The following is an 11993-nucleotide window of genomic DNA, read 5'->3' on the forward strand; positions in this document are numbered from 1 at the left end:
GTTTTTGTCTGGCAACTTAAGTACAGATGATTCTGTGAATTCACTTTTCAAATGTCATATTCTCGCTTTCTGCGTGTAGCTGGTGACGGTGCTCTTCCTGTTTCAGGAGTTAAGTTCCTTGATTGTTTAATCTCATCACTGGGGATTGGTGACATCAGGTCCTCCAATCTGGTGGCGACCTCAAATGAAAGCCGGTGTCGGGGATCAGCTGTAAATGAGGAGCAGTGGGACAGCGCAGTTCAGTTAGTGGAGAGAGGCAACCAGACGGCAGGAAGGCGCACAGCTCTTAGGAGCCAAAACATTTCTCTCAGTGTTGGGGATCCCGCCATTCGACAGGTAAACACTCAAGTAACATTCATTTTGTTGCTTTTTTGATTTAGAAACTGAAAGATGAAAGGTTATCTGGATGAACCTACAGATATCACAAAAGAAAACATTTTGGAATTCACTACTATCCTTGAAATCTTTTGAAGCCAGGATTTTGTTTTCTCTCCGCAGCCAGGATGGCTCGGGATATGTCAGACAAGGAAATCTTGAAAATGGAACTGGAACAATTGAAAAAGGAAGTGAGCACACCAAGAACAGCAGTAAGTATCTAATTCTAACAACTTCTCTCTCATATAGCTGCGAAAGCTCGCTCGAACAATCCTAAAAGCATCAAACAGTTTACCGTTGTATTGTTTTTGGCAACATGTTGACAGTGTCTCATATTTCCTCCTCAACAGGTGAGTGCAAATTGTACTGACACAATTGCTTATGTTGAAGGACTCTTGCCAAACGATCCGCTGATTAAGGGAGTTCCAGATGACAAGAACCCTTACAAGGGAGACAAAGGAGGCTGTACTATAACATAGCATACAATCATCCAAGGAAGAATTTCTATTTCTGTCAGAGTTGGTTTCTTTGTAGTGTTTTTTTTTTCTGATTTAAATGTATAAATGAAAGAAACAGAAGGTGTGTATCAGTGTTTCTATCAGCACAGTAGTTTTCAGCATGCCAGTGGGTTAATTTGTAAATAAATAAAAATAGATTAAAATATCTTCTGTCTGCTTTTATCATTGATGCTCAGGTCTTTTTACCTATTCAGTTTATACAAAGCAGCAGTGAAAACATGTTTATTGGTCAGTGTTTTCTGACCCAGGTTACTGCAAAACCGCCAGAGCCTCCAATTGAATTTAACGTTAATAGGATTTCCTTTGGTTCAGCATGGTTTATCAAGCCGGCCTGTTGACACAGAGTGGCTTCCTGTTTCAAAGTCTATAAGCTTTTTTCACTCTTCGTTAGCTTCCAATCTGCTCGCTTCATCCAATTAGTTTCAGCCTGAGCCCAATAAACTGAATTTCTCTTTCCTTTGTAACAAAAGAAATAGTTTGTCTGTCTTTTAAGGACCATAACTAGAAGGATGATCAATGCATAGAGGATCACAGGTTTAGCTTAAATAGTTAGATTAACTGAAAGTTTGTATCTTTATTCAGCATAATGCAAAGTATTCTATGAATAGAGTAAAATGAATTGTAGAATAGAATCTTTGCTTTAATAATCTTAAATACATACAATTTTATAACATCAACATTATGACAGATGATAATTTATGTTCAAAACCTTTAATGAAATAAAAAATTTTTATTGAGTAAGTTGTCTCTACAGTGAAATAACACTCTTCTAAGTATGAAAGTATTATTTATGAATTGTGGTTTCTCAGGTTTTATAGGAGACATTTTCATTGCCAAGTTATTCAGGGTAAAGTATATGTGTGACATTACCTGGGTTCTGAAACCCATTGCTTTAATCAGCTGCACTGTTGTACTGACATGCATGAAGTCTACAAACGTCTTTGGAGGCAAATTATCTTAATTGCCTTATCAGGTAGAAGCAATTTCACAAGGATTTATCTAATCAATTCAAATTCCTCCATGCTCTTTGAGTTGTCCAGATATTCTTTGAAAATTAAGCTAACCAACAAATAAACTGGAAAACATTAGCTTTCGTTCTTTTACTGGTAAATATGAATGTAAAAATGTTTGTTAAAAAAGAAAGTTGCCGCCCAGTTTGGAGAATGTAGGCAACACAAGTTGAAATGTTTGCATGTGATCCATCAAATACTTTATCAAAATGTGAGCAAGCCCAAGGACAAACAAATGAAAAACATTCAGAAAAACAGAATAAATATTATTTTATATTGTTGTCAGCACAGTTATTACTGAAGATCCATATATGTTTTGTAATCGTAAAAAAAGTGGATCTTTCTTCGCTTTATCTGTGCTGCTCTTTGTAACGCAGATAGTGTTTCATATCAGTCCCAAGACCTTTGGCTCAGGACTGCAGTATAATAAAAAGGAGACTTCTGAACAATTTGTCGTGCAGAACAGCTGAGGACACTGTCAGACTATCTCATTTTATCCAGAAATGTGGCTGCTCATTCTTTTAGTCTCGTTGGTTATATGGGCCGGTGGCACCTACTGGTACCTATTTGGTAAGCCCAACCCGTTCTCCCTGGAGTCTGTGAGACCCCCGGCGCCCCGTGAGTTTGACCAGAAGAAGAGAGACAAAGTCATCAAACAAGGTAACGCTAATGCAGATGCTGAATATGGCAGCATATTTCTCAGTAAGTTTATTGTTAATAGTCCTACTGATGTAAAGTAAAATGTTATTTTATCAACCACGAGGGGGGCTGGTACCCATCTATAGTGGTCATAAACCACTGTCCATGCTATATCCACAGTTCATCCCAGGAGCACACAGTACAAAAATGTACCGGGAACTTAGAGAGACAGTCATATATTTTAATTGTATGAGGAAGCCAAAGTGAATGGGAAGAACATATAAGCTCTATGCAGGCCCCTGTGCTGCAAAGGAACAGTTTTGCTCATTGCACCACTATGCACCCATTTACTGAGTAACTTTGTTAGTACAGCTTCAAGTGATCTCCTGTTGATCTCCACGGTGCTTGGAAAAACAAATCTCGTAAACTGTTCAGAAGTGATTTTAACTGTTTTACCAAACAAGCTGCCTTCAAACCAATCAGGAGCCTCAATACGAAGCCTGAAAGTCTCAAATTATCAGCTATGTTCTTCCTCTGGAACCAACTGCGAACTCTAAAGTACTTTTAATCTGAACAAGTCTTGGATATTTTTATTTACTGAATATGACTTCTCCAGAAGTGTGATGACGTCCACGGTTCTTAATTAATTTCCATTTGAAACATGTATTATTTTCAGCCAATATTTCCCGTGAGTTTTATTTTTTCCTTTTAATTTTCTGAAAACTGTTTTACTTATGCTACGACCGCTATGGATTTGAACAAATGCATTTGTATAAACACTTTCTTAACATGCCATTTATCAGACTGGAGATCACATCTAAAGTAGCAGACGTGTGACTACATGTTTATGGGTGTTTTATCTAAATCAGGTTGGAAATTGTAAATTTGATAACAGAACCATATCCTGCCATTGTCACATCTTCAGTATTTATGTCCTCAAAGCCAACCTTCAGACTGAGCTCTGAAAAACAATTATGTAACATGAACTGAAGTGTCAATCTCAGCACTTTTGTGAGTCCATAGCGTGGAACAAAACCTGATTAAAGGCATTCCTGTGTGTTCCTGTCCAGGTTTCAGTGTCGACAAAGTGCCCCAGAACCTGGATGTGATTGTAATCGGAAGTGGCATTGGTGGACTGTCAGCGGCGGCCACACTTGCCAAGGCAGGAAAGAAGGTTCTGGTCCTGGAACAGCATGACCAGGCTGGAGGCTGCTGCCACACGTACATAGAGAAGGGCTTTGAGTTTGATGTTGGTAAGGGATCTTTCCATATAATTTCAAAACAACTTCAGGTATGATTGTGGTTGTTGATTAAAGGAAAGCCAGGTCACTATGCTCTCCAACTGTGTCATAAAAAGAAGAATTAAACATATACAAAATGTCTCATAAGCCACATATACAATTAGTGTGTTTTATCGGAATCTTAGTAAATTGTACTAAGAGTCCAGGTGACAGTTTAGGTTTGTGAAACTAAACAAAAAACATAATCTGGTTTTCAAAACTTTTCAGCTCACAAAACTTGCAAAGTGCAAAGCAATAGTATTCGATGCCAATTTGTCAATACTTTGAGGTATGTCTACTACAAGTGCGTTGCATAGCTTGAAACTGATATTTTTCACTCATTTATAGGCAAAATTAAAAAGCCTCCCAACCTTAATCAGATGAAAAGAATCTGTGAACATCAGCTTTCAAATCTTGCTATAGATTTTCAGTTGAGTTTACATCTGGACCTTGACTAGGACATTCTAGCACATAAATATACCCAACACAATAACCAGCCAAACACCAGAGTAAGTTTGTTTTAAGGTGTTCCTACATCAAACTTTTACTTTTCTAACTTAATTTAGAAAATGTTTTATTTTTTCTGTGCATGTGCAATGAATGAGGTTTCAGTTCCATTTGCATTATTTTTTTTCTTTCTGTTTTTTACAGTTGTTTTACAGCTGTTCTTTTATTCAGTTTCTGAATAAATATAATGTTCTTTGTTGGGACCTTGTCTGTCACTCTTTTTCTTCAGGTCTTCATTACATTGGTCAAGTCCATGAAAACAGTTTGCTTCGAATTGCCTTTGACCAGATCACTGAGGGCCAGCTGGAGTTTCAGGAGCTGCAGCCGCATGTCGACACTGTTCAAATCGGCAGTGGTGATGAGAGACGGGAGTACAAGATTTTCACTGGAAAACATGAAATGAAAGCCCGCCTGATTGAGCAATTTCCAAACGAAACAGAGGCTATTGAGAAATTCTTCAAAATCATGAAGGTATTGATTATAGAAAATCTATCACTTAGTGTATGGTTCATTTTAAAGAGTTTAATAAATGTTTTTTATGTTGCAACAGCTCTCAGCTAAGAAGACCCACTACCTGGCAAGCATGAAGCTTATTCCTCAGTGGGTCTCTTTGTTTCTGCTGAAGTCAGGCATCGCAGATCTCATCTCTCCAGTCTTCCAACTGTCTGGCACACCAGCGACTGACTTCATGAACACTCTGACCAAAAACAAAGACCTCCAAGTCATCTTTTCTTACTTTTTCTACGGTGTGTCTCAAAGTTAGCATTTTACGTTTATCAAAAGGGAGCATCAATAATTAGTCCCTGAAACTTACTTCCTAGAATGCTATTCACGTCCCATTTAGGTGTGCCTCCAAAGGAATCCAGCATTCTGATCAACGCTCTCCTGATCCATCACTACAAACGAGGAGCTTACTACCCAAAAGGTGGAGCCAGTGAGATTGCCTTCCATATCATCAGAACTATTCAGAAATACGGAGGGAGCTGTCTGGTCAGAGCTCCTGTCTCTCAGATCCTGGTGGATGAGAATGGAGCGGCCTATGGTGAGAAGTGAAACCAGAATGTTTTCACTCATTGAAGGTCAAGACTTTACGTTTGGTGTATGTTTGGTAGGTGTGAAGGTGAAGAAAGGCCAGGACGAAGTTGAGGTCCACGCACCTGTGGTGGTTTCAAACTGTGGCGTCTTTACCACGTTCCAAAAACTTCTACCACCTGAGATTCAGGTCAAACATGGTCAGTATGCTGATGAGCTGCTTCTACTCAAATTAAAGGTGGGCTACAAAGATGTTTTTCTTTAAGTTGCTTATAAAAGTTTCACTTCATAGATATTCAGGAAAGACTGAGCATGATGAAACATGGCAGAGGATCATTGTTGATCTTTTCTGGCTTTGATGGAACTACAGAGGACCTGGGTCTTGTCTCTACAAATTTCTGGCTCTTCAAAGACAACGACATGGATAAGTCGTGAGTAGAAGAAATTAGATCAGACCTAGAACTTGAAAGTATTTACCACAAGAGGGTGCTATTGCATAGAAAGAAACTAGAAAACGTCCTCACGTGTAAAACTCGTTATACCCTTCACCCATGAACTTTTTTTCATTTTGTCACTTACCACAAACTGTCATGTATTTTATTGGGATCTTCTGTGTGACAGACTAACACAAAGTAGTGCATAATTTCAAAGTGGGAGAAAAGGAGACATGGCTCTCAAGGTCTACAACAAAGTCTGAAAAGTTTGGCGTGTATTTTTATGCAGCCCCCCAGAATATCAAACTAAACATAAACAATTTTATTATGAATTTTGTAGGATGGAGGACTTTTTTGCATTGAGCAAAGAAGAAGCACCTGATAACATCCCGATGATGTTCATCACAATACCATCTGCAAAAGATCCTGAAGCAAAGATACGTCATCCAGGTAAATAAAGTTGCTTCTTTCCTCATTTTGACACCAAAATGGGGGCAGGAATCTTTTTTCTGTTCTTAAATTTGACTCAAAATGATATACATTTGCTGTCTGTTATGCTTTCAGGAAAGTCTTGCATGACAATTCTGACCATGGTCAAATATGAATGGTTCGAAGAGTGGAAGGATACTACCGTGCGAAAAAGAGGAGATGAATACTACAACTACAAAATGAGATTCACAAAGAACCTCTTTGACTGGGCCTGCACCGTGTTTCCTAAAATCAAAGACAAGGTAAAATCTGTCAAAATTTGATTTTGACAGATTCATATTATCCAAATTACCTTTTGGGTAATTAAGCGTTCAAGTAATTTGGAAAAAACATAATCTTTTTTGACATCATTTTGGAAAAACTGTTCTTCAGCTTGTTTTCCAAGATGTGGCAACTCCGCTGACCAACATGCACTACCTGGGAGCTCAACGTGGAGCCATGTACTCTGCCGAGCACAACGTGGAGCGTTTCTTTGCTGAGGCTGTAGCCAGGAACAGAAGCAGCACTCCTGTTAAAAACCTTTACATCTCAGGTGTGGAAAATGTTACAATCTCTTACTTTGAGTATTTGTCACAGACAGAGAAACCTCTTTTTAATTTGCATCATACTGAAATAGATAGTGTGTGGGGGTTTTGCTGTGTACTGACTTCATCAGTGAGCGTCTTTTTTTCTTTCTTTCAGGTCAAGATGTGTTCAGCTGTGGGATTGCTGGCGCTCTGCATGGCGGACTCCTCTGCGCCTCCACTGTGTTGGATCACATTGTCTACATCAACCTACTCATCCTCAAAAAGAAGCTGAAGAGAAAGAAAGCCAGGGAGCTGGCCCAGCTGGCTAAGAAGAAACTGTAAGGGGGGTGCTGCTCACTACCGCCCCCGCAGGATGATAATGAAAGTGCAAAAACTTGGTGCAGAAAGACTTGCCAGTACAGTGTATGATTTCAAAGAGGTAGATGTGATTTCATATTTGTACATGGTTTAATGTGATTAATTATTATTATTATTACATAATAAAAATTATGTAATAATATGTAGACGTTCTCGTTTTCTTTAAGTGTGGAAATATTTATATGAAAAGATGGAGAATTGGATCAGCACACAAAAAATTTTATGAATTTTTTGTTGTGATCTGGATCTTACCTGTAAAATATTATGATATAAAAGGGGTTGGACATTGAATTATGTTTTATATTTTATAACTTTTGGTATTATGCTTGTATTTTTTTCTGAACCTCAGGCTGGTTTTAATAGGGATGAAACTTTCTTTTAAAGCGATAGTTCAGATATTTTGAATAGTAATTCTGAGATGTGAGGACCACATATTGAAATATTTTGCCTGCAGAAGATAACTGTTAGCATCATCACTTTGATTAAACAGAGAATTCTCTTTTTACTGTCAACTAAAATCAACATTCTCAAAAATGCAACAGCTGTTGATGCAAATGGCACTCTATTAACTGAGAATCCATAATTATTTTTGCATTAGTTCATACTGAAAATTTACATTATTCTTTGAACAGTATCAGAATGTTAGTGTCACTGAGAGCAACTAGAACCAGAGTAAAAAATTCAATGAGCTATTGATCATGTAAGCCATGTTTTCAGTTTTTTTCCCACCAGCTTTATCGACATAACCCCTGTGTTCTTTCCAAATGTACCAACAACTTTGATTAACTGAACTATTAATTCTCCTTTCTGACTAGAAAATCCTACACCATAACATTGAGCCATCGGCTTAGCACTTTAAGTTCAGTTGCAATAGGTTAATGCAGAAGGATGATGATCAGTAAAACAGCAACAAATCCAACTCGGAATGATAAAACAAAACAAACAACAAAACAAACAACAACATTGAAGTATTTTCCTTTGACAAATGAAATTATCCTCTGAAAATTTCTTTTGTTGAACACATTTCTTTGTTGTAAATATCTTTTTTGTTACCGTTTTGTAAACACAGTTTGGGGCTTTGCTATGTATGTAATGTATACCAACAAAAATAGCATAACCACATTTTTAAAATAATTTAATTAGGAGTTCTCTGACTAAAATTCAAACATTGAACTAAAATATTTGAATGATTTTTATAATAGTTCAGTCAAATTGGGCTAATAAATGTCTGCTGCCATGCATGTCAGCAAATAACTACATTAAATACTGCCTAAGTTAGGCTTTAGAAAATTTAGCTAGTATTATAAATATCTGACACAGGTGAAGTGAGGTTTCACGGCTCCTTTGGGTTTAGTTCCCACCCTTGTTTTTCTGACCTGACTCGTACCCCCGGTGTTGTTTGGGCAACCGCTGAAATCAAACGTGTAAAGCGAAACCTCAGATTTCCTGCACTAAGTGAACATTTCCTCAGCAAACGTTGGGCAGGTTGGCCGACAAATTGAGGTCCGCAGGGGATGACTGAGGGGACGGGAAGGGATGAATGGACCCTGTGTCCAGGCGAACGGTGGGATGCTGGTACCTCTCCAGCTCTACTAGCTTTCATCGCTCTGCTGTGCAACCCAGGGAAAGCTAGCACTGACACTCAGAAAACACATACAGGTGAACGTATTTCTTTAAAGTTGTGTTAATACGAAGAGTGGGAAATTATAAAATGGTCAAATTAAAAACTGAAGCAAAGTGAGAAGAAGGAGTTAATGTTGCTGTCTTTGCATAGCTGGAAATTTGGTAGCTCATAACATGTAATTACTCTGTTATGATAAAAGGGTATTACTTGAGAAATGAACATGAAAGGTTGCTCCTACTTTCTTCAGGGAGGATCCCTTAGTTTCAGTGAGAGTCTGGGAGTCAGACTGTCGACTGGTAGTTAGACTATTTACTCACCTGAAACTAAAATATCTCTAGTATTTATGTAATTGCATGATTTCCACAGCGTGATACTAACTCTGATCACCCATGGTCGCCCAACGAATTAGCTCAAAACATTTTAAAGTAGCATTTTAGTTGATGCTAAATCCTACAGGCTGGTTCATCTTTCCACAAAGGTGATAATCAAGAACCTGATTAACTTTTTATGACGAGGTCAAGGTTTTCTTTGCAGTTGTAGATTACTATATATTACCAAAGGTTTTTCTTTTCTTGCTAACCTCCTGTTCAGCCAGAGGATGGTAGTTGTCCCTGAAATAGTTAACCAGACAGCAGGCAGGGTACACCCAGGAAAGATCGCCTGTAGATCACAGGACAAACAGAGAGACACATGGCAGACAACCACACCTAACGGCAAGCTGAAATCACTAATTAAAGGGATAAATCAGTGTTTCCAAGGTGAGGTTAGAGTGAAAATTCATGAGTGAATAGATACAAACTGGCAGCACTGTTGCCTTACAGCAGAAAGATTTGCAGTTCAAATCCTGACAAGGACTTTGTGTGATATCTCTGTGCATGTGTGGGAACCTCTTGACCCGCAGTGACTGTTTAGTTAGCTGTCTAACTCACCCTCAGTATTGAGGGTGTGAATGCATGTTTGTTTGCCCTATTGTGTCTTGAGCTTCAATCTTTTTCCCTAACAATAGGTAGAGGGTACTCTACCTATTAAGAGTACCCTGTCTCATTAGGTAGACGTCGCAGTGGATGAGGTGGATGAGCTGGTCAGGTCCTGGTGAAGCAAAGTATCCCCAAACCATGACACTTCCTGCTCTATTCTCCCAGTTGGTGTAAGCTTATTTTCCTGCAACGCTCTACTTTATTTATGACTAATATCTGCTTTATTCTGGTGTCTAAATATAACAAATTTAGACTCATATCACTGAATATTATTATCATAATTATCATAATTTATTTTGCATTAGAATAAACTTTTTATACCACACTTCACATAAAATGTATGGTATTTCTTATTTATTTGTGTAGATTTCTCACTATGGTTCAGATTCAGTGTAAATCTATATGTCCAAATATGTTAGAAAAACACACAGGCTTTTATGTTAATTTATTTCCACTCCAGGTAAACAGAAAGCAATAAAAATAACAATTAAATGTTTAAATATGAATGAGAAAAAAGCTCCAGTAACAAATTTCCCCCACTGAATGACAGGACATACATTCATCATTGAATTTCTCTAAAATATTCTTTGAGGTTAGTTAGTAAAATAATAATTCATTTGAACTTTTACATAGAGCTTTTATCAAGGGCTAAAAATATATTTAATAAAATAAGTTTAATACTGATAGCTTAGCAGGTCTTGTATGCAGAAGTGAGGCTGGATTTAGGTACTTCCTGTCCAGCAGACGCACAGACGTCTGAATCTCCTCCCCTTTTTTTCCTCCCACATTTAGACACACCCTTACATTAAGAGAGACCCAGAGGGTTCAAATTCAGCAAAAGCAGTTTTCCCTTGCTACCATTACTCTGTCATTTCGTCTCCATTTTGCACTTTTGAAGCAAAAGAAATGCCAGCAGAAGATTTAACTGTGCACCATTAAAACATACTGTTTCTTTTTTCTTTTGCAGGGTAGAAATCCATGAAAAGTGTAACAAAAGAGTCTTTTTTTTTTTTGTCTTTTTTTGTCTTGGCGCTTTGGTCAGTTTTTCTTTTCCAGATGCTGGAGCTCCTCCCTGCTGGCCCGCTGTAGCCTCCCACAGCTTGAAGCCAGCCAGCAGCCACAGCTGCCTCCAATCTGGGGAGACGGAAAAATTCAGATGCCCAAGATGAGAGGAAGGCTGAGTCTGAAGATAGTTTTAAGGATTGGAGTGTGTTTCAAGGCGTGAGCAGGTGACAAAAGCCAATACCTGTCTCTTACGTTTATGATCTTTCAGTACTTCTCGATGTGTCGTACATTTATGAAAATCTGCTTGAATTTGGTGCATTTTTATAGCACTCTAAAAAAAAACAAAAAACAAACAAGAAGCAAGATTTATTTGTGAATAGTTTTGCTGCTTTGAGCAGGCCACACAAGGCTTCTACATTTTATGTAAAAAAAGAGTAGGACCAAATTTTTAAGTTAAAGCAACATGTTCTTATGCACATTCTCGTCATTAGTTTGTAATATCTTCTGTGCCACAAAAGGTGTCACAGGTGCTGTTCTAACATATCATATGAGGCCAGGATAACTCAGGAACTACAATACTGACTGTTTTGTTTCAAAATAAGAGTCTAAATCAGTCATCAAGCTTTCATATTCAGGACTCAGAACAATAGCTTGGACTGGAGAAGCAGTTTCTGGGACAGAATTTACTTTAACTAGAAATGTCATGTTTCCAAAAGAGATTGTTAGAGAACTGCAGCAAACAGTGACATATTGGGATCACCAAAATCTTCACCCCAATAAATAAATACTGCCCAGAGATGATCTGGTAGTGAATATGTAAAGACACACAATGAACTTAATGAACTTCTTTCCTACCACAAATAAGCCATTATTAAATGTTTCTCTTCTGGGACCATGTGCTGCAGGCAGGTGAGACTAAATGAATCTGTGGTACTTCATACCCAATGTTTGGTATGGCAGAGGGTCTGAGATTTCAGTGTTTCTGGGAGACTTGTCACAGTGCATGGCATCATGAGCATTTAGAAATACCAGGACCTTTCACATACAAGTCTGGTGACATTGACCAGAAAGATGAAAATGGGTCATTACAGGATTCTATGGTTCTTAATACATAGAAAAATAATCCTCCAAGGGCCAACACAGTCTCCGTACTTAAATCTGCAGCATCAGAGGCCTTTTTCTATTCAACTAAGATGTTATGGAAATAACATGAAAGACA

At 38.0% G+C, this 11993-nt stretch overlaps 2 protein-coding genes across 2 annotated transcripts; both read left to right on the plus strand.

Annotated features, from left to right (window-relative positions):
* The first annotated feature begins 201 nt into the window (after positions 1 to 201).
* gngt2b (guanine nucleotide binding protein (G protein), gamma transducing activity polypeptide 2b) lies at positions 202 to 1038 on the plus strand. The gene is made up of 3 exons (XM_055043204.1): positions 202 to 336; positions 499 to 587; positions 726 to 1038. Exons 2-3 carry the CDS (start codon positions 504 to 506, stop codon positions 852 to 854), a joined length of 213 nt encoding a protein of 70 aa, XP_054899179.1. The 5' UTR covers positions 202 to 336; positions 499 to 503; the 3' UTR covers positions 855 to 1038.
* A 1250-nt stretch (positions 1039 to 2288) lies between these two features.
* Positions 2289 to 7314, plus strand: si:ch1073-13h15.3 (inactive all-trans-retinol 13,14-reductase). Its single transcript, XM_055043203.1, has 11 exons — positions 2289 to 2563; positions 3613 to 3795; positions 4559 to 4800; positions 4880 to 5075; positions 5174 to 5371; positions 5442 to 5561; positions 5654 to 5792; positions 6136 to 6245; positions 6360 to 6526; positions 6657 to 6816; positions 6966 to 7314. The coding sequence occupies exons 1-11, from the start codon at positions 2407 to 2409 to the stop codon at positions 7130 to 7132; spliced, it is 1839 nt and encodes a 612-aa protein (XP_054899178.1). The 5' UTR covers positions 2289 to 2406; the 3' UTR covers positions 7133 to 7314.
* The last annotated feature ends 4679 nt before the right edge of the window (positions 7315 to 11993 follow it).

The sequence above is a fragment of the Poeciliopsis prolifica genome, unplaced genomic scaffold (genome assembly GCF_027474105.1).
Source record: "Poeciliopsis prolifica strain line A6 unplaced genomic scaffold, Auburn_PproV2 SCAFFOLD018, whole genome shotgun sequence".
Taxonomy (NCBI): domain Eukaryota; kingdom Metazoa; phylum Chordata; class Actinopteri; order Cyprinodontiformes; family Poeciliidae; genus Poeciliopsis; species Poeciliopsis prolifica.

Bases quoted from the DNA above. Each gene is read 5' to 3' on its own strand.
- gngt2b (XM_055043204.1), top strand. From the start codon at position 504: ATGGCTCGGGATATGTCAGACAAGGAAATCTTGAAAATGGAACTGGAA. The intron at 588-725 runs GTAAGTATCTAA...CCTCCTCAACAG, and splicing joins TGAGCACACCAAGAACAGCA to GTGAGTGCAAATTGTACTGA.
- si:ch1073-13h15.3 (XM_055043203.1), top strand. From the start codon at position 2,407: ATGTGGCTGCTCATTCTTTTAGTCTCGTTGGTTATATGGGCCGGTGGC. The intron at 2,564-3,612 runs GTAACGCTAATG...GTTCCTGTCCAG, and splicing joins AGACAAAGTCATCAAACAAG to GTTTCAGTGTCGACAAAGTG. The intron at 6,527-6,656 runs GTAAAATCTGTC...ACTGTTCTTCAG, and splicing joins TTCCTAAAATCAAAGACAAG to CTTGTTTTCCAAGATGTGGC.